This window comes from Lutzomyia longipalpis, chromosome 3 (assembly GCF_024334085.1).
Source record: "Lutzomyia longipalpis isolate SR_M1_2022 chromosome 3, ASM2433408v1".
In the NCBI taxonomy this organism is placed as follows: Eukaryota; Metazoa; Arthropoda; class Insecta; order Diptera; family Psychodidae; genus Lutzomyia; species Lutzomyia longipalpis.
The window spans coordinates 22,198,411-22,220,011 of NC_074709.1; the positions used below are offsets into that span (position 1 = coordinate 22,198,411).

At 36.6% G+C, this 21,601-nt stretch overlaps 3 protein-coding genes across 4 annotated transcripts; 2 read left to right on the top strand and 1 right to left on the bottom strand.

The window, feature by feature from the left end:
• The first annotated feature begins 67 nt into the window (after positions 1 to 67).
• Positions 68 to 4,000, top strand: LOC129792585 (E3 ubiquitin-protein ligase LRSAM1-like). Of its 2 annotated transcripts, XM_055831793.1 has the most exons (4): positions 557 to 1,037; positions 1,102 to 1,347; positions 1,491 to 3,155; positions 3,218 to 4,000. In XM_055831793.1, the coding sequence occupies exons 1-4, from the start codon at positions 918 to 920 to the stop codon at positions 3,338 to 3,340; spliced, it is 2,154 nt and encodes a 717-aa protein (XP_055687768.1). In that variant the 5' UTR covers positions 557 to 917; the 3' UTR covers positions 3,341 to 4,000. The 2 variants fall into 2 exon arrangements, with proteins under 2 accessions (XP_055687767.1, XP_055687768.1); XM_055831792.1 differs by having other exon boundaries at positions 68 to 1,037; positions 1,491 to 4,000.
• Positions 4,001 to 4,648: 648 nt separating this feature from the next.
• On the bottom strand, positions 4,649 to 15,794 carry LOC129792708 (probable cytochrome P450 301a1, mitochondrial). Its single transcript, XM_055832036.1, has 8 exons — positions 15,130 to 15,794; positions 10,119 to 10,269; positions 9,606 to 9,718; positions 7,337 to 7,530; positions 6,995 to 7,196; positions 5,526 to 5,691; positions 4,980 to 5,441; positions 4,649 to 4,879 (listed from the first exon to the last, which is right to left on the bottom strand). Exons 1-8 carry the CDS (start codon positions 15,396 to 15,398, stop codon positions 4,766 to 4,768), a joined length of 1,671 nt encoding a protein of 556 aa, XP_055688011.1. The 5' UTR covers positions 15,399 to 15,794; the 3' UTR covers positions 4,649 to 4,765.
• Positions 15,795 to 17,521: 1,727 nt separating this feature from the next.
• Positions 17,522 to 20,921, top strand: LOC129792308 (odorant receptor 4-like). The gene is made up of 5 exons (XM_055831218.1): positions 17,522 to 17,560; positions 17,626 to 18,130; positions 19,607 to 20,430; positions 20,602 to 20,757; positions 20,835 to 20,921. The coding sequence occupies exons 1-5, from the start codon at positions 17,522 to 17,524 to the stop codon at positions 20,919 to 20,921; spliced, it is 1,611 nt and encodes a 536-aa protein (XP_055687193.1).
• The last annotated feature ends 680 nt before the right edge of the window (positions 20,922 to 21,601 follow it).

Genomic DNA, 21,601 nt, shown 5'->3' on the forward strand with positions numbered 1-21,601 from the left:
CAAAATACGATGTGAATCATCAACGAGATGGCATGAGAAAAATACTTTTCTCTCACTCTGGCATTTTGAGTAATTTTAAAAAATTAATTTTTCCGGGAAAACTCCTTTTTGGGGCGCCAAAAGTTGACGGGTAGCTCAGGGGGGCCCAAAGTACGTTCAGTAAAAATTTGGTGGCGCAACTCGCCGGATTTTTTTGGGGAATTTGCACGACTTTTCTGGCGCGGATTTTGAGAGTTTTGAACAGGGGACGCCAATCGACGCGGCGTCGCTTCCTGGTCACAAAAAACGCACTTTCGCTGGGAAATTCGGCGGAAAACGCGAGAAAACTGCGAAAAACTGAATGTGGGAGGGAGACAGTATCAGTGACGTGCACTGTCTCGTTTTCTCTTATACAAAATGTACCAAAAAATAGTAGTGGTGGCTTTTGGAACTAAATTTTTACCGCGCCAATTTCAAAAAGTAGTCAAAAAAGCATGAATTTTATATGGGGGCGCTACGAAGGGGGGCTCTGGGGGGGAAATGAATGTCGTTGGTAAAATCCGCCTGGTATCAGGAGTCTCTGTACCAAGTTTCATCGCGACAGACACGAATTTTTTTAATTATTATATAGATCAGTAAGGGATGGTGGTCCAGTCGGGTTGTTTTGATTACTTTTTTGGTCAGAAATTAAAATCCACGAATAGGTGCAATTTATATTCCGCAAAATGCTATCAATAAGCTGAGTATCTTCTGATAAGCAATGATCCAATGAGATAAAATAGTTGTACGTCTGTGTTATGTGCAGAATGTTAATGTGAAAAGGTTTTATTGGTGTTGTTGCATGACTTGAGGAAAAAACGTCCGGATTTTAACTCCCTGAAGTTTGAGTTCTAGTTTCCCCCGAGAATATTTAGTGCATCCACACCTCCGTTCAGTTTATGGGTTGTCGAATATCTAGTCATGAGAGTGATTCTTCACCGCCGGACACAATGTTTCGTGCTGCCAATCAAACTGACCAAATTAACTACAAAGCGCGAATTGAGAAGAAACTGTGTTTGGTAAGAAAAACCTCCTCCCAAATCATGCGCTTCGCACCTGCTGACACAAATTTACTCATTTCAGGCTCGAGAAACCCCGGAATCCGTCTTTGACATCACTCAGTGCAATCTAAAGGAGATTCCTCCGGGTGTATTTGTCCTGTGCAAAGTTCTCCGGAAGGAGCAACTTCTGCTGAGTGAGAATAAGCTCACGTCACTTGTCTGCAGTGGTGGCTCCCTTGGGGATCTCTCTTTGCTCACAACCCTCGATTTAAGGTCCAATAGATTCAGGAAACTGCCCGATGAAATCTACAAGTTGGAAAATCTCAGGGTGAGAGAATGTTTTATTTTTCACTTGGTGCAAAAGGAAGTCAATTTCCGGCTTCACAAATTAAGCTCAATTGCTTGAAAATTGCTTTCATAATTCACAGTCCCCTGAAAACTTCATGAAAATCCCTTTTTTTTTCTCGACAGGAACTTGTAGTGTCACAGAACCAATTGACCACTCTACCTCCCATCCTCAATCGTCTGAGGAAGCTCGAACTTCTGGACGTGTCGGAGAATTGCCTTCAATCAATTGAACAAGTGTCTTGTATGCTCCAGCTCAGGATTCTCAATGTGAGTGGTAATCCCCAGCTCAAAATAATATCTCCGCAACTTGCAACGTGCGAAAGTCTCGTAGATTTGATTCTCGATGACAAAGTTGTGGAGAATCCACCCCAAGAGGTGACTATTCGAGGAACTTTAGCCATTCTACAGTTCCTCGCCACGGGATTACCACCCGAAGGAGACTTTACTGCCCCTGATGGTCCAGTGGAGGAAGCAATTGCTGCTACGGAGGAATTCTTAGCTGCTGAACGTGGGGCAGGATGGAGGGGAAATGAAATGGAAGAGAAGCAGCGTGTTGAGAGATTTATGCAGCTCGAAAGGGAAGCTCTTGAGCGGAATCAGGAAATTGAAGCTAAATTGCACATGGAGCAGCAAAGGAAGCGTGAAGAACTCCTCAAGGAACTCTTGAAGGAGCAAACAGAATCCGATCAGAAGGTAGCACAGCTACAGCAGGAGAAGGAAGTTGATCGAAATCGTCTAATTACGGATATTTTACGCGAAGAAGAACGATGGAGTGGTGTTCTGGATAAACTCATCTCGCTGCGTAGTGCTCCAGATCCCATTCTACTCGAGCAGGAACGCATTGAACAGGAAAGGCTGCTTGAACAGCTCAAAATACACCAGAGTGACCTGAGGAAGCAGGAGATTTTGGCTGCAATGACAGACTTACTGGCAAATGAAGTTAACCGTGTTACCAGCTACCAGGAGAAGCGGGATGAAGCATCGCGCGATGTATTGGCCAAAGAGTGCGAAACGAACGACACGCTCGAGCAAATATTCCGAAATCACAGCAATGACAGGCGGGAAATTGTGACGGAAATCAATCGCGATGAGGAACTCCAGAAGGCTGCCGTGGCTACGCTCATCTCGAAGAATGACGCACGTAGTTGGGGACTTGTGGAACAAATGCGCATTGTTGAAGGACAACTTGCGGCAATGAGTAATTTTGAGATGGAAAAGAAGAAGATGGCCACAGAGGAGCAGATTCAGGATCTTGCTGAGAAACGTCTCAACCTCACACTAATTCTCGTGGATTTGCTGGGGCAGCAGGAACAACGAAGGCAGCAACTTCTGGATACGCTAGCCTACATGGAGAATACACGGAATGATCGTCAAGACTTCTGGTTACTTCACTACCAACGTCTCCTTGATGCTCAACCTGAGGAGTTGGAATTCCAATCCGTCGATCCCCTTCTTGGGTACAATTTCCTCGTAAATGGGGTTGTTCATTGCCTACCGTTCCTGTCGCGGCTGTGGCAGAGTAAGGGTAAAGCCATTGAGGATATTACTGAGGAGGACCTCATTGAAGCTGGTGTGAAGAAGGAGAAAGATCGTGCGGGTATTATTAAATCCATTCGCGATTTTATTGCATCTTCACGTCCTGAAAGTAACGCTGGCTTTGGAAAATCCTCCGCACCACAAGAGAGTCCAGAAGAGAGTCCTGAAAAGGCTGCCGAGGCAACCGCCAGTGCTGCTGCATCTGAATTTCAGGAAACTGCTGCTGAGTGCGTCATTTGCATGGATGAAAAGGTAGGAAATTCAATACAGTGGTGGCCAAGAAAATGGAGCATAATTCTTTTCTCAATTTATAGGTTGGAATTATTTTCATCCCATGTGGCCATCTCTGCGTATGCTTGGAGTGCCATCAGAGTGTGGCTACCTGCCCAATGTGCCGAGCCGCAATTGATCAAAGAATTCGCGTGATTCAACCTTGAGAGGTTCTCCTCCTAAAGTAAGTAAATTCAATTACAAAACCAACACTCGTCTCAAAATTTTTCTTTTCTTCGAAAAGTGCGCTTCAGAATTTTACAAAGTTCATTAAACCGCTCTGAAAAATCACAAAAATTCCCCAATTATAAATATTCAACAGATTTTAAACCACAAACATAATAAACTTTTTACCACTTGAAACTTGAACGAAAACATTCAATATAAACACTCGTTATTCAATTTCAATAAACTTCTTTTTAAGAACTTTTACAAAGCCGCATAAATTTTCCTCGAAGCATTCACAATAAAATCAAATTTTTCAACAAATTTTTAAGACAAAAAGAAGAATTCAATGGAGGGCCTTACATAAATAAATTGATGGTTTTGCAAAATGTCGTGGCAATTTTTTCACTTTTTACTTCTTAAATATAAATATATAGCAAATGAACACATTTCCAAAGGTATTTGTGAAGGAATTTATATATATACAAAAATCGTTGAATAAATGATATTATTTCAATTATAAATTCACGGATGTTTTATGCACGAGATTTTATCCATTGTTTTTATGTATCCATTATAAATAATATACTCTCATTCTTGTGCCATCCGAATGAAAAAAAAAATAAAAGATGTTTGAGAATAAATACTGTGAGTCAAATAAACTGATTGCGTATTGTTTGATTTTCTACGAGATTTCTCATCAAATAATTTCACGCACGACCTTAACCCCTTGATGAAAAAGAATTTAAGAAGATAATTTCGCTTTTTCTTGCCATTATGTTGTAGGTAATGAGATTTGGTTTTTTTTTTTTAGGAAATTTTTAATTTAATGAGTTTTTCCAGAACTATGATGATTTTCCAGGCTCCAATATAGGATTAAAAAATTAAAAGATGATTTTTAAATGTTAGAACCAAAATAAACATCAATAGAAAAACGTTCCTAAAAAAATCAAAAATTTGGAAAAAAACGAAAAACTTCAGAAATATCAAACTTTAAAAAACGCTAAACGTTAAAATTACGTCAACAAATTGTCAAAAACTGCTAATTCAAAAGGGCCGTTAATATGGTTTAGCAATCACAAAAACTTACACCCCCAAGTTCTTAATTTATTTTTAACGTCCATTAAATAAAAAAAAATATATTCAAAAATTCCCACCTAAATAGTTCTCAAGCTAGGTACTTACATACAGTGATGGTCATAAAAAAGCACTCAATACTCAATGAATCCTTTGTATTTTAGCCAATATTTTAGCATATTATCCCAACTGATTAGTGAAATGATCTTCAAAAAAATAACAAACAAATGTAAGTGTTTGGCAAAGTCCTCCGTCAATGCGATTTATTTTGCAATAATGTGATCTTTTAACATGGTATGAAATAATATTTCGTAGAGAGATGCTAATTTTCCTGGCAATTGAGGTGAAGTTTAGCTATTTCTTTTGGTCATTTTGAACTTGAGCTCACCGTCTGGTGCGTACATGAAAGTGACAGCGTATTTTAGTGGTTCATGGTTGTACTCCAATTTGTAGCTTCGCAGCAACTGTGCCACCAAAAAAGAAGTAAAAGTTCAATGTTAAACATCAGCGTTTTGGTTCAATGCTAAAGATTAGGTGAAGAAAAAAAATTGGGGGCACATATACCTTCGCCAGGAGTATTTGCATCTCAAGATCAGCAAAACGACGGCCGAGGCACATTCGGGCTCCATAGCCGTACGGTAAGGAGGCAAAGGGATGGAGTTTACCTTCGAAACCACCCTGATTGGCCTTTAGCCACCTCTCAGGGCGAAAGGAGTTGCAATCACTCACATATTCAGCCATGTTCCCCGTGACGATCGTAGGGAAGACCATTTGAACACCTTTGGGGATGCGATAGCCACAAATTACAGCATCCTCCTGGAGGGTCCTTCCATTTCCAATAACTGTACTATACACACGAAAGACCTCCTTTATGAATGCCTTCAGGTACGTCAATTTCTCTAGGTGCTGGTACGTTATGGGCGTTGATGGATCTGGAATGATTCTACGCAATTCCTCATGCACCTTCTCCTGCTCAAGTGGTCGTGTGGCAATTTGATACAAAATCGAACAGACTGCCATCGAAATCTTTGAAAAAAAACCCAAAAATATCATCAAAGAAATGATGAAAAAAACCTCATCGGGAAGCTCTCAATTAGACTGCACACTCACCGTGTCGATCCCAACAAGAATTAAGTCCAAAGCCATTATGCACGCCAGTTTTTCGTTATTTTCCGCTTTGAGCACACGCTCTAGTAGCGATGGCTCCTCCATGACACTCCCGCCACCACCTGATTTCATCCTTTCCGTAGCATTCTGGATGTACTTCATGCAGATCCTGCATGAGAAAAAAAACGAAATTTATGATTTCACTCATCAACGTCACAACTTTTGCCCATTTCTTCAATAAATCATAAATCTCTGATGACACATTTAATTAGCGTTTTTTTTCGTCTTCCTAACTTATCCAACATACACCGTTGGAAGCGAATGGACTTTCGGCAGTAGAGCTTTACGTATCGGATGTTAAACATTGAAAAAAAATCTCACTTAGCTATTGGTAAATATGTAGCGATAAATGCGAAAGTTAAATAAGATGGTACAAATATTGATCATCTGCGTGTCTCTTTTTGTCAGCATATATAAATTTTCTTGAAAATTGATCTTGCCTTTGGCCAACACAGTGCTAGAATCAAGATTATGACCTCATTGTTGGGTTTCTTATGTTATCCATCCATAGAGTGGTTCAATTGAACCGCGACCATTAATTGGGAAGTTTTTTCGTTTGCTTTCGAAGTCGATTAAATAAGATACTAAAAGGCACAAATTTGAGACAATTTAAAGGCTTAATAAAACGTCGTTAATTTTATTTATGTTTCTTTAATTAAGTGATCGATCCAGGTGAAAATACTTGGTATGCCACGATTGTGGTATACCAACTAATAAGAATTAAAAATAAAGAGGCTTCGTTATTACTTTACGAACTTTGTAAAAAATTTTGAATGGGTTTGATTCTATCAAAAATCTTTTCTTTTCTTATAACTTAAAAGATTTTGAGAGCTTATCCTTTCAATCGTTTTATTATCATCCTTGTTTGTTTAAAAACATTCAAAGAATGTAATGATCTAGAAACCTTTCAGAAAAGCCTTGAAAACTTTCTTAAAATCTTAAACACATTAATTTAATGCAAGAAAAGAAATGATTTTTGACAGAATTGATCTCTTGTTTTAATTTAAAACTGATTAAAATAAATTTATTTATTTATTACAAAGAGGGCCCATTAGACTGTAATAAATTTTTGAGAATTACCATCCTAGCTTACAGCAAATTGGACATTAAAATAAAATAAATGGAGCAGTTTAATGGTTAAAAAAGAAACAAAATGAGAATTTAGTGTATTAAATAGGCCATCAAAATACAATTTTCATAAATGAGTACATAATACAAAATTTCTAACTAATCTTTTAAATTATCTCCATTTTTGGTTCATAAATCATCCTGTACAATAGGTGAGATTTTATTGCTGTTGCCAGATTTAATTGGATCACATTGATCTAATCATTTTTACCAAATTACTCATTATTAATCAAAAAATTAGAAAAAAAAGAAAGTAGGTATTTAGTTAAATTTTATTAACTTACTCCACGAAGAAGTTCATGTTGTTGACATATTTAGTCCATATGGGTGTGGGAAAATATCTCCAGAAGGGCATTTTAAGTTCCAAAATTGCCACATTCCTTAGGGCATGTTTAGCGGCATTTATAATGAGCTGAGGTTCAGAATCCGGAGCTAGATTTCGTTCCAGACAACCGAGCCTTGTGTCCAAAGCCACACGTCCGATACCTACAACAATATACATTATGCAGCCAAGTTCGAGGTCGCATTCAATGGGTTATTTGGAGAGTAAAATATGCTTTTTTTCTGTTCGTCTTTTGACGCTCAATCATGGATGACGCGCGTACTCAGACGTCCATTGAACTTACACTCAAGCGACCATTTGTGGATCTCATTGTCAAAATCGTGCGGGAGTTCACTGTTGTTGTCTAGTAGTTGTTCACAACGTACAAGAAAATCCTTTGTGACCTCCTCAAGGGGTGTGACGTACCGCTTCACCGTGGACAGCTGCAGAACGGGCTTCTGAACGCGTGATCGGAATTCACGCCATGGCTCTCCATGCCTACGATGATTAATTTAATTTCAACCATTAGGTTCATCCGCTAAGCTATCCAGTGAACTTTCACCAATTTTGCTTAAACTTCGAGATTTGCCATTTTACGGTAGCAATACTGAGTTATGTATTCAAGAACAGTATGACCCCTTTTTATAACTAACCACCAGAAATTGCATTTAAATACCAAACAGCAACACGGCATCACGAACAGTGATCGTGCATTTTGAGAAAACCTAAATTACTACAGAATTACATTGACCAACATTTCCCCTTAGGCCTTTATCGAATTTCCACAAATTTTGAAGATAGTAAAATGAGCATAACAAAATTTAATGTAAAACGATGAATTTCGAAAGAAATTTAGTGGTGGAAATAAATTTTTTTTTTCGAGATAATTTGAGAACATCTTTACTATTCAAGGTTGTTTCGAATTGAAAAAATGTATGTTAAAGCGACACGCATGAAAGTCATAAATACAGACAATATATTTTCATGATTTTTTAAGACTGGTGGCTTTAAAAAAAAGTGTTCAGTACCTTCATGACGGAATAACATAAATTGTAAAATACTTTAAATTTCACCTATAAATCACTCAACCTTCCAATTGAATGCTAACACTGAAGGAATAAATTAAATTTGATCATTATTCATGAAAATTACGACAATAATAGCTGTTGTGTTTTGCCGCATATTGCAATAGATGAGTACAATTTTATGCAGAAGATGCCGTCAGAATATTTTCCTATTTCAATGTAAAAATAATAAAATAAAATAGAATTTTATTAAGAAACGTCGTAAAATAGCATTAGAATGTTGTATGTAAAGGAGAATGACCGAGATCAATGATTATGCTCAACAATAAAGTTTTTAACGCAGGAAATATTAAATTTTAATATATATAGATTCGTCTTTGAGCCATTGGAACCTAATTGATGAAAACTGTAGTAAAATCTTTAAGGTTGTCGTAAGGGATTGTCAAAAGAATATAAAAATTTAAAGCATTTAATGAGCAATTTTTGGGTCAATGATAGAGACAAATAATTAAAAAGTTTCTTGAATTTATGCAAGAATCTAAAAATATTAACTAAAAGTATCGTTAAAGATCTAAAATTAAATTAATTTTTAGACGAAATTTAAATAGGTCCAATCAGTTTATGCCTGATATTGGTTAAAGTATTCAAAAACTCAAGTAGACCTATTTAAATTTCGCTTTAAAATGCTCCAGGATCAAAAGCCCGTACATATTCTAATGTAAAAAGGATGTTTTTTGGTTGATTTTGATTCAAGTTTTCCAATCCTCTAACCAAAATCAAACAACAACAAAAACTAGCTGGAGCTATTTAAATTTCCTTCACTCTATTCCTGTAAAAATTCTAATAAGATCATCCCCTATTAGGGCCTTTTCTTCTATCTATTTATTTGTTGCAAATAAATGTAACGTGAAATATACGTGGCTGATATTAGAAAAGAAGTGAAAATCTTCTCATCGGCGGAATTATTTCTTTGAGATTTTATAAGACTTTTTTTTTAAAGTAATGATTATAAATTCAAATAAGTACCGAAAACACACATTAGGATGCTTCCATGGTGAACACGAGACAGGTGTAGAGACATTGCGTATTATATATGCTTTTTTATGCGTTATCTACTATTGTATAATAGTTAAAATAACTAAATATCGAAGTATGATAATGTGTTTGATCTTCATCTTAAAGGGAACCGCTACGAGATTTTTCTTCATTTCACAAACTGCAACAGTTTTGTTACTAGAATAACGTTTGATGATCTTAAAAATTTTCCAAGTACTGGGTTGAATGAATTTATAATTCCACACTGAAATCATCAACCGTGGAAGGTTTTTAGATCTAAAAAAAGTCTCTCTAAAGTAATTTCACGGGCAAGAGATTGAAGTGCAAAAAATTTCTTCCACATGGTGTATTAGAAAAAATTCTTTGCTTTCCACTCTTTAAACTTTTTTTGTTGCTTCTCTCACTAATTCACATTGTTACTGGCAAATTTTGAAGCTTTCAATTTGGTATGGATACTTTTTTTTCTCTTTACATATTACTTTATGTACTTACACGCCAACAACACCCGGAAGATCGCCGAAGAAGTCCTTTCTGACGACACTTTTGTATTTTACGAGGCATGGCATTGATGGGCGAAAAGGTGTTGGCCCCTCATGTCGGTAACACTAAAAATTGTACATAAGATTATTATTATATGTGTAATTGAAAACAAGTGAATAGGAAAATAATTGAGGTTTTGCCAGGAGAAAGTCCATTGTGTTGAATATATTCGCCCAGAGAACACATTAAATTTCGAAATGTTCAATTCCTTTTAAGTTTACTTTCAACGCTAAAATTGCAGGATTGGTGGCACACACAGCCCAATTGCTTCACATTGCTGCAGCAAGAAATGTGATGGTCTTTTTTTCTCATAGCACTTTGACACGCGTGCATTGTCACATGAGAACCTTGCGTGATATTCCCTGTGATTTTGCGAAATATTGACGATCTCCGGCGAGAGTCAACATCTTTTCGAGTGAATTTGACGACATAGACAAGCAAAGTGTTGGAATCACAAAAACACACCTTTTCAATTTCATCGGCATCGTAGACAAATAGAAGATCAGGGCGTCCTACTAATCCGCTGAACCGAACGATTCGGCCGTAATCTCTGTGTAGAATGTACGAAATGCGTGCAATATCAGAGATTTTGTACTGTCCCACGTAGGGGAATAGTCTGTAAAAGAAAATATTATGTTTAAATTATTGCATTGCACATAGGTAGGTATATTGTAGCAAGTTCATGAGCAATGCTTTTTCACACAGCACTCAATGAACTTTAATAAGATTGAAATATGTTTGCAATTCGCTACAGAATCACAACAATTTAATATTATCAGGCTGAATTACATATTAGCTTCATGAAAATCGAGCATTTGAAATCTTTGTAAATCATTTCTTTGACTGAAACATAGATCGAAATGAGCACAATACAAGTTTTAGTAAAAAAAATCAATTTCAATGGTAAAAAAAAATTGGAAAATTGAATAAAATAGGAAAACATGTTATATGCAGCCACGTAGCCAGAAATCTATTCTAAGAGATGTTTTTAAGATTTTTCTTTTTCAATTTTTAAAATATTGTTGCGGCGGGGCTTAAAGCCGCGGAAAGCTCTGATGCTGACTGCTCTGCCATGACTCCCTGCATGGGAGGAACCAGTGAAAAGATTGAGGGTTAATGGAAAAATTCAATGGTGCGTTTATTTCGCTCTTCGGGGGTCTTATAATGTTTGGGTTCTTTTGGGCTTCTTGCCCTTACAAAAGAAAGCAGCTTTTTGCTGCAAGAAATAAATTCTTTGCACGGGCTTCTTGCCCTTCTAGAGGAGGGCAGCTTCTTGCTGCACAATGGTTGAATTCACGTTTAGGCGGTGTCGCCGGATGCTGGTTCTGCGGCGGGCTGTGCGGCTGCAGAGTTGGTTGTGGATGCCTCAGCCGCGGCGTCCTTCTTCTTCTTTGATGTGCTCGATGTGCTGCGTGCACGTGGAGGAGGCTTTTGTGGAGCAATGGCGTAAAGATTCCCGATGGGACTCAATTTCCTCCCTACCACACTTCTGAGCAATGCTTCTTGGCACGTGATGAGATCCCGATCGCCTTCGGGGATTTCCTCCAACTTCTTGAGTAGCCCCAAATCGTAGGGCCACTTTATGGGCTCACTCTGAGTGCCCACTGTGGCAGTGTCCACTGGGGTGATATGCAGTGATTCAACCCCCTCGAGGCAGCATTGAACGCCAACCTCGACAGTGGTGGCAGGGTTTTGATGCCTGCGGCACTTAGAACAATCAGAGTGGTAGCTGGTGCTGGAGCTCTCTGATGAAAGCCCAAGATCCTTCGCGAGGGTGTCTAAGCGCGAAATGTGCGCGGTGCGCACTTTTGGAGCAATGATGTTTCGCGCACCCTCGACTTCGCTGTCTACTTCGACCACTTCTGGAGTGGGAGCACTCTCTGAGAGAGGTTTGCAGACCTTCCGGATGTCCGGAAGGGTTTGCTTGCGAACAGTTGGGTCTGCGTGAGCGTCACTCCGACGGGGAATGCGTTTGGGGCTGTTATTCCCCACAATGCTCTTTACAATGGCTCTTCGCAGCCTTGGCTGTGCTTTTGGGGGCTCCAAAGGTGCCCTTGTGGGATGTTTGTTCCCGTTTGGGGATTTAGCACTTGCCCCTGTGGAGCGTTGATCAAGAATGGGGGACTTTGTGCGTGTCCCTGATGAATTTTCACCAGCAGAGGTGGAATGGGGAAGTTCTTTCACCCAAGCCACAGTCCTAAGACTTACTGCCGGCCCAATCTTCGACGATCCCTTTTGGTACCGCGGGTCCTTGAGCGGACTTTGCGGATTTTCCCACTCGTCACTCTCTGCAGAGGCTCTGCGGCGTGCACAATGAGTTGCACGATGATGTTCGGTGGATTTTGTGTTGCACGAATTCTCCGGTGGTAATTTTGTTCGTGCACCGGAGTGTGATGCAGAATCTGGGAAGTAGCTCTGACCAGATCTTCCTGCTGAAGCAAATGTTGGGGAGTGCTTTGAGGATTCTCCCCTGGCGGCTGTATTGCCGGTGAGTGTGAGATCAAGTGCGGATGTGCCGCTTGGATCAAAGTTTTCTTGCTGTGGCGATTCTTCTCGCTGCTGTGGCAATTCTTCTCGCTGCTGTGGCGATTCTTCTCGTTGTCTTCTGTTGCTCCTTCTTCCAGAGCTTGCTGAATGTTCTCGATGATCTCTTGTGAGCTCATGAAAGTTTTGCTGCCTTTTTGTTTGCCAATTGGGCTTTCTGTTGGAAAATTGTTCTTTCCTGTAAGGCTGCTGCCGTGCGAATCAATTCCTGGGCTTCTCCGCCTTCCTTTTATAGCCAAAAGGCTTCTTTCCCTCTCGCTTCCGCTCCATTGAAACACGTCTGAACAGGTTGAGCTCTTTCACACAAATGACGCAATATAGGCAAAAGGGTGCGTCATTTGTGATTTTTGCCCAAGGGGCATGTAAATTTTTGGGGATTCCAGAATCAGATTCCAGAATCGTGGAAGAAATGTGGGAAATTATGGGAATAATTTCCCGGAGCGGGTTTTTCCTCATTTTCTTTAGTTTTAGGGGCAAAAAAAATTACAGGGTGATTCACAAAAAGCCAAAATTGTGATTTTAGGGGTTTTTATGAGGGCATTGTTTGGCTTCGCCGCAACAATATTATAAATAGTTTAAAAAAACGATATGACGTTTCTTTAGAAAACTTTGACATTTTTTTCTTATAACGTTTGATGTTACTTTTTAACATTTGATACTTTTCCATCACTTGACGCTGTTTTCTACATCCAACGCTTTTCTTCTAGCAATTTACATTTTAATAGCGTTTAAAACTTCTTTCATAAGTTTGGGGTTTCAAATTTGATATTGTTTTTTTAACGTTTGACACTACTTCGAAATGTTTGGTGATTATTTTCAAACGTGTTATGATCTTTTAACATTTTAAGTCTGGGAAATTCTCTTTCTAAATTTTTAATGTAATCTTAAACATGAAAATCATTTATTTCGACTTCTAAAGAAAAGTCTGAACTTTTTGAACTTTTCGGGGATATTAATAGACACCCAATAACACCCTCCCTGGCTACGCTCTTGATGATATATGATCCTTTTGGCCTAAATGTATCCTTCATTTGATAAAACTATTTTATTAATTTTTGTCAGGAATAGAAATTGGAAATAATGCTAAACTTTCTCAATTTTGTGATTAAATTTAATTTATTCTTCTTCATAAAGTCACAACACATTATATTCAGCCCACTCTTTGTTGAAAATTCATCGAAAAGTGCATTCATTGTTTCTAATAAGGAATGTTCCAATCTAAACGAATTTTCGCAAGAAATAAATATCATTTGAAGTTAATTCTTATGATAAAAAATTCCTTCTATTGAAAGCTAAGTTTGAGTCACTCGCCGTCTTATGTAAATACTGCAATCAGCAATGGAATGTCGGAAATTTCCTAAATCTTCAACATGTTATGAACCTTCTCCGTTAGTAAGTTTATTATTAACCCCACCCTGTAATACTATTAAACATACATAGCATTTTATATTTATTTTTACGTGTAATATACACCTGCATTATATACAGAGGTACCAATAATCTTGGCTCCAGTACCCCCATGATAATTTTAGCTGTGATTCTTTTTTTTTTTTAACAATGTATGCATGTTGCACAACAAATGTGTAAACGATCGCGATTAAATATACAGGGAAATATCACACAATCTTCGTATACCATGATTAACTGCTTGTTGTATAGAAGACGAGGTAAACTACACATCAATTTATGATCAAGTCGTATTTTTTGATGTGATAGAAATGCATATAAAATTTGAGAGGATGGAGGCAGATTGTGCAAGCTGGTGGATCGAGACCGACGATCTGATCAGCGATATAGCTTTGTATAAAGTCAACAAGTAAAGGGAACACCCATCGCCAATTTTTAACTTCACTCAACACCACGTACTATATAATATTTCGATTAGCACGTTTATTTCAGAAAGGAGTGCAACAAGACATATGTTACCTGCAGATTCACCTTGACCAACTTTTCACTTTTGCTGATATTATGCCTATGAGTTTGTTGCACTTCCAAATTCCGGTTTAAACGCTTCTTCTGCTCCCACCTTCGACGCCTCTCGTGCATAAGATGAAACTTGATCACTCTCTTGTAAGTTGATGGAGTGGTTTTATATGGAAAAATTCCCTCCTTTGTGAACACGCACTGCGTTTTAATGCTATGTGGATTGCCGAGTGTGTGACTTTATGAGTGGTAAGTATTGTGAAAAGAAAATTGCTCTCATGGAAAAGACAAAAGGGCAGACTTTTCATTGTCATTTCGCCAAAAAGAAGTTTATTACATACCTACTCCTCATTTGAAATATATAATTACAGAAATATATACCTCGTATATATTAAAATTCTATCACTACTAAAGATTTTTCTGAATGAACATTTTTTTCATTTGTATATATCTTCTTAAAGTAATAATATTTAGTTGATGGCGTTGTGTGGTGTTGAATTTACGCAATGTAAATGTTGATTTTATATATTCAAATTGGTCAAGTGTGACATGAATCGTCGTACCACCTAGCTTTGCGTGTTGAAAAAGAAGAAAAAAGTGCCATCATTCTGGAATGGCATTTTGTCCATCTAACTATGGAGAAATATTTTTAAACTACCTACCACACTACTTTAATAAGTTTCTCTTAGTTCAAATAGAAAGACATCAATTGATTTGTTGTTAGATATTGAGTGGCACTTTTTTCTTCTTGGCCAACGAAGGCACAGGTGGAAATAATCTGTGTTACTTTGTACATAATGTACCACGACGGAGCTCTATCTTCCCCCCCCCCCTCTCCCCGTTGTTGATCTAAGTGGGAAAAGTTGTTTATAATTCCAGTTCAAGAAATGAGTGCACTTTTGGAATTGAACCGAAGGTGATTCTCGCAATAATGTGGCTGCATTTTTTTTTAAATAAAAACTTTTAGTGGACATAAAAATAAAGTAATAAAATGGGACAAATAAGTAACCTCCAGGTATTGCCCAGGAGTGGTAGAGGTCGTGGCCCGGGCACCTGCTCGTATGGCTTTGCATTTGTCCACTCCTCACTAGTCACGATTGAGGGTGATCCTCCGTCAACCATGTGGAGGCATGTTGAGTATGTTGGTGATCCATCCGGAGAAATTTTGCCCTTCTTCGTGACCCCTGGTGTGCTTGAGGTTTTCCCCGTGGCACTCGAAACTGATGCTGATGTCGATGCCCAGCATCGCCCAACCCAAATTTGACGCATCAAACCCATATTGCGCTCACAAATTCCTCCTGATGTTCTATGATGTGATCACATAAATGCTGGAATGCTACAAGAGGTGAATGCACCAAACGCGTTCCACTTTCGTTGAACCTTCACTGATAAATCCACTCTTGATTACCACCACAGAAAGACACGACGAATATTGAAGAGAAAAAGAAGTTTTCTCAAAGAAAAAAAAAACTATCTCTCAATCTAACTTGAAGCACTTGGGAAAGTTTTTTTTTCTTTTTTTTTTTTTGATCACTTGCACTGTACTTTTGAATTCATGACAAATCGCCAATTGTATGCTTCTGAGAAACTTCTTTGAGCATTTGAAATTTCACGCTAAGAGAAAATTCAAATCGAGCGGTGGATCCGCTTCCAATGAAGGTCTCAAGTGAACTGACTACTCCAAACCAAGGCAGATCATCGCCAAGTCAAACCTCTCGCGGTACTGCTACTCAAAAAGCACGACATCAACAATGCCCAAAAGAATTCCATGATGATGAGAGGGAGTAAAGGTTTTACTTTACTCTTTCTACACTTATGCTAAATATGTATGATTCACAGTATACAGGTATGGAGGGAGAAATTAATAACGCATAAAAGCTCAATTTATAGGGTGAAAATCAACATAAAATGGATATTATTGTTACAATTTATTATATTAAAACGTGATACTATGAAGCAGAAGAATAGTTAATTATTAACCAGGTGATAAGAACTTATACAAACTTTGTGCTCAGAAGTGATAAACAGCCCAAAGGTTTTTTTTTCAACCAGTCTAATGATCTCGTTCTCAAGAAACTTTATGTAATTTAAAAAAAATGATCCAAAATTTATTTATTTATTTTATCATTATATATCTTTATTTTTCTGCTATATAAAAAAATTCACAACTGCAGCATAATACAAAATACATCGATTAAAATTTTCTTTCAGCAATTTTTCTCCAGAAATTTTGCAAGAACCTATTGTACTTACAAGTTTTTAAATAAAACAGAACGAATCAAGGAAAAAAATGTTTTTTTTTCACCCATTTCTTTAACTTTTAGGGTATGGTAGTTGGGTTAGATGGAGATTAAATGATGTTAGAAGTGCTTCTCGGTAACTGCAGAGAAAATCTCACTTTTAGTCCTGAGATTTCACTTAAGCTTTTTTAGAGGTCGTACAAATCAGTTTAATTTTCAAGGCATCATTCTATCAACTTCCAATCTGTTCAAGTTTATGTTTATTTTTTACACCGTTTTGTTCAAAATTAGGTCATTGTAGTCGATACGACATCAACATAAAATCTCGAGCATTTTATTAGTTGGTGTTCCTTCACATTATAATTGTTTTTGATCTCTCTCTTTTTGGTTCAAATAAAAATATCAAAGTATTTTACAATATGTAGAGGTATATAAAATATATTTAACTCTCCTTCGTTTCAATTCTTTTCTAATTTTACAATTAAATTAACCATTCATGTAAAAATTCTTTAAGAAAATATTGAATTAAATGATTTTGTACGAAAATTTATTCAAAAAGATTAATAAAAAAAATTCTTTCAGCCAAGAAACCAATTTCAGTTTCACTTTTCTTTAATCACCCGAAACAGTAAAAAATCCGCAGAGTTGAGATGAGAAAAAAATATGTTGAATTGATAATGAAATATAAACAAACTCTCGATTTTTTTCGAAGGTGTTCCAAGGTGAAGAAAAAAGCGCTAAGAGCTACAAATTAACGACTTTTTTAGAGAAAATTTATATTAATTTTTAAATCATCTGTGCTTCATGGGAACATCTTTTCTGTGCATATGAGACGGCGGGTTGTAAATTATTGAAATTCAAGTCACCTGAGAGCACGATTTAATGCATGCAAAAATCTCATATAGTTTTTAGTGTCTGACCCAAAAAATCGCCATCGCATTAATTCGATACGAAATCATTAACTTTTTTTCGTATGTCTCCATACTTTCGCGCGATTATATGAAAATTAAGTCGGCGGATTATGTGACATATACATGTATATCTGTGTGTAAGAGAAAAACTCTTAATCACTCGTCTAAATGTTATATAAAAGGTCCATCTTGGGATTGTTGGGTAATAATTTTATCAATTTTGTTGTCTAGTACAGACCTCCCCAGTACGATGGAATTCCTTTTAATTTGTATTGCTTTAGTGGCTGCGGTGAGTTTGAATTTTTTCCAATATTTAGGTCATACAATTTTATTGAAAAATCTTCCCACTAACAGGTACCTTTTGGCGAGGCAGTCGATTGTAAGGATAGACCTAAAGGCTTGGAATATATGGAGCCTGAAGGTTGTTGGTGGGGTCCTGAAGTGTACGACTACGATGCCCAATTTGAATGCGAAAATTACATGTTAATGAAAAGGAGTACCGGCGCCTATACGCCAGAGGGGCGATTGTGCGTAATGAACTGTGTCCTAACAGATGGTGAGATATTGAAGGACATGAAACTCGATCGTCAGAAGTTCCTGCAGCAAGTCAAGAAAAGAACCCATATTGACTTCAAACCCTGGGAGACACCTGTGCAAAATGCCATCAATAAATGTTTCGATTTTGCCGATAAGAAGCTTGCAACTCTCAATGGAAGCGACTTTGATGAGGTAGAAAAATGCAATCCTGTCCCAAAAAGTCTCTATAATTGCATCAGTATTGAACTCTTAGTGAATGGACCAAGAACAAATGGTCCACCAGATATGTTTTGCTCGCAACTTATAGATTTTTACAAGACATGTGATTACGTCTTTTAAAAATGTTGAAAGAACAATTTGGATTCAATAAATGTTTATTTTCATCAAAAATTATGGATTTTTTCATACAAATTTGCATAATTTATTTCATATATTTTCCATTCATTGTTTAATGATATGGTTTCAATAATCTCAACGTTAATTGGATTTTATCCTGCACGTCCTGTAACAGGACTTAGAAACTACCTATATACATATTGCTGAGCTTTTCCCAATACACGCTTAAAAATATTAAACTTTCCTTTCGAAATTGGCTTTTCCAAGAAGCGATTTTTGACTTTTTCAAAATATTTATGTCTCCTCCGCAATTTAGTGAATTTACTTTTTCGTGTATTCATAAAAATACATTTCTGCATGATTGACGTAATGCACACGAAATGTTCGACAGGTGAAGGTAGGTAATTTCTGAATCATGATTTTTATGTAGATACATAAAAAATTAATGAATAATGTTTTCCACGAATTTTTAATGTTACAAAAAAGATGTTTTTCTTAAACCTTTTCATGGATTAATGAAAGGGATTTTTTTTAATAACCAACCCCGAGCTCATTTTTTTGAAGTTTTTTTACGCGATTAAAAAAATCGTTAATTATCGAAAAATAAATATTTCAACAAAAACGAAAAGGATCCTAATCACTGATAATATGAAAAGAAAACCCTTATTCGAGAAACAATCTGGACACGGTTATTCATGTAGAAAATCAAAAAGAATAAAATAAATCTAAATCCATTTTTCCATTGGAATCAGCTAGAAAAATCTCCTAAAGATTTTCCAAAAATGCCAAAAATATTGCTTAAATTATTTTCAGAATGTTTCAAAACATTTTAAGAGATGAAAAAATATAAAAAAGCGACTATTCTTTTTGTATTTTTGTGTGATTTTACATCTCTTTAGGAAGAAATTAACTCAAACTTTGTGAAGAATTTCCTAATTTTTTTTTTCATTTCACATACATAATTTCCAAATTAAAAGTTTTTATAATTTCTGTGAGTGCTTTTAGTAACACAATTTTATGTAAAGTATTTACAAACAAGAAAGAAACTTTGTCCTAATAGTTGTAATTATAGTAATAGTAGCAATTTGGAAATTTTCCTTCACAGGGTTTACGATTTCGTGTGTATATATTAGGCGGAAGATTTCTTTTAAACGCATACAAAGCTTTCTTTTATATCTAACGGTTGAAGAGTTCTTTCTTTACGAGTGAAAAGTTGCAAAGTGCTAAAATGGAAGTGACTAAAATTACTTTTGATAAAACAATTTCATTTATTGACCGACTTTACTTTACAGTTGGTAACTAAACTACTAAATATCCTTTAAAATATGACTAAAAGATTAATAATTAGTTTTTATTTTATCAGGATTTCCACCATGTGAGGAAGGAAACCCTTCATCCTTTTTTGGATATTTGGTTCGCAATGTGTGGTTCTTCATTGCTTATGTGTGGATTTTCACGGTAGCCCTCGCGCAATTCCTCTTCATTGCAACACGTCCTTTTGAAGCTAACATTTGGGAGTATCTCGTTCAGGAAGTCACTGTTGGCTACTGTGCTGTTGGACTCACAAAGATGCTGATGTTGGCCAAGAGGCGGAATGCCTTGTCCACCCTTCTGCGGTATTTCCGTTCAATTTGGCCAGAACGCGTAAACACCGAATCAAGGAAGGATACAGTGGAGTCCTATATGCAGTACAACACCCTCTTTGCCTTCTGGTTCTCCATGCTTTCTGTGATAATGGGATTATTCTGGAACTTGGTTCCACTCGCTGAAATGACATTCAAGCTGATAAGTTGGGATATTCATGTGCGCCAGTTGCCCTTTAATATTTGGGTACCTTTTGACAAATTTGGCCCAATCTATCCCTATCTCTACGCCTACATCCTCTATTCAGCTCATATTGTGGTTGTCTATCACATTGCATTTGATTCTCTCTTCTGTATCAGTGTCTCACACCTCTGTATGCACTACCGACTCCTACAGGAAGATTTCAAGGAAGCCATCAAGATGAAGGAATGTGGGGAATGTGATATCGAAAGGAGTGAAATATCCCTCAAAATGTGCATCAATAAACATCAATCACTCGCCCATATTCGCGATGATATTGATCGCATTTTTACAGATGTTATTTTCATGAACTTCTTCATTAGTTCTATCAATATATGCTGTGTAGGATTCCTTGTGGCCACAAATCCATTTTATCACGCCGCTAAATTCTTTATGCTCTTTCTCTGTTACCTCATTGAATTATTCCTCTTCTGCTGGTTTGGTCAAGAGCTCATAGACAATGTACGTATATAAAAAGATTGAATTACGTTGATTTTTCCTAGAGCTTTTGGCACACTTTTTAACGTTATTGTTAAAATAAAAAAAGAAAAGCCAAAAGCTCTGGGAAAATCATGAAAAAAATATGAAAGCTAGTAAAAACAACAAGTGTTCATTAAAACTTCCTTTTTTTAGAGCTTATTGATTGCAAATAATGCATTTGAATGCCCATGGTACTGCGCTTCGAATAAATTCAAAAATATGCTAATCTACGTGATTCATCGTAGTCAAAATCCCGTCTTGCTAAATGCCCTAAAATTCTGGGAAATTAGCCTTAAAAGTTTCACCAAAGTAATAAGCCTAATTGATTGATTAAAGTGAATCAATTTATACACATTATTATTTTAATTGTTTTTTTTTCCATACAGATTCTAAGTGCATCATGGTCCTACTTTGCACTCCTCAACACTGCCCTAGGAGAATTACCTTACATGAGGCATGAAGGTGGAATTTAGAAGTAGTTTCTCCTGGAGTTTTCAAAAGTTTCAATTTGTTCTCAGATATTTAGAACACCAATAAACCACTCGAATGAACTTGTTACAAATCACCAATATGATAGGATTATTTTTCTTTTATTTATTGCAATATTAAAATATGATTTGGATATTTCACAATATGCAAAATACTAATAATAGTAAAAGAAGGTATTGAATATTCATATTTGTCACCTTACACACCTTTTTTGTACCTACTTTTCTCATATCGTATTATGTAAGATTATTTTCTCGTGTAAAATTGTAGCGGAATCAACCACAAATCTTTATGGAAGCGCGTGTTCGCTGAAGAGTTCAAGTACAAAAAATATTTTATATATAGCAATAGAGGCGTTAAGTTGTATACTTTATTGCTTCAAATTGTGTTATATACCTATACAACAGTTATGTATATGAAAATTGAACTTCTCTTATGTTTATTGTACAAAAAAACATAATACAAATTTACAGGAAACAAGGCAATTTCTTTACTACCTATATTTATTACACTTAATCTATTTAGATTTTCTCATCATCTGTATATAGTTCCACGTTGTGATATATCACCAAATCTTCATTTTCCGATGTCCTGGAACTAGAAGAAAACTGATTTTTTCTGTCCCGCTCTTCTTCCCTATGAAAACCAGAGATTTTATTTCCGC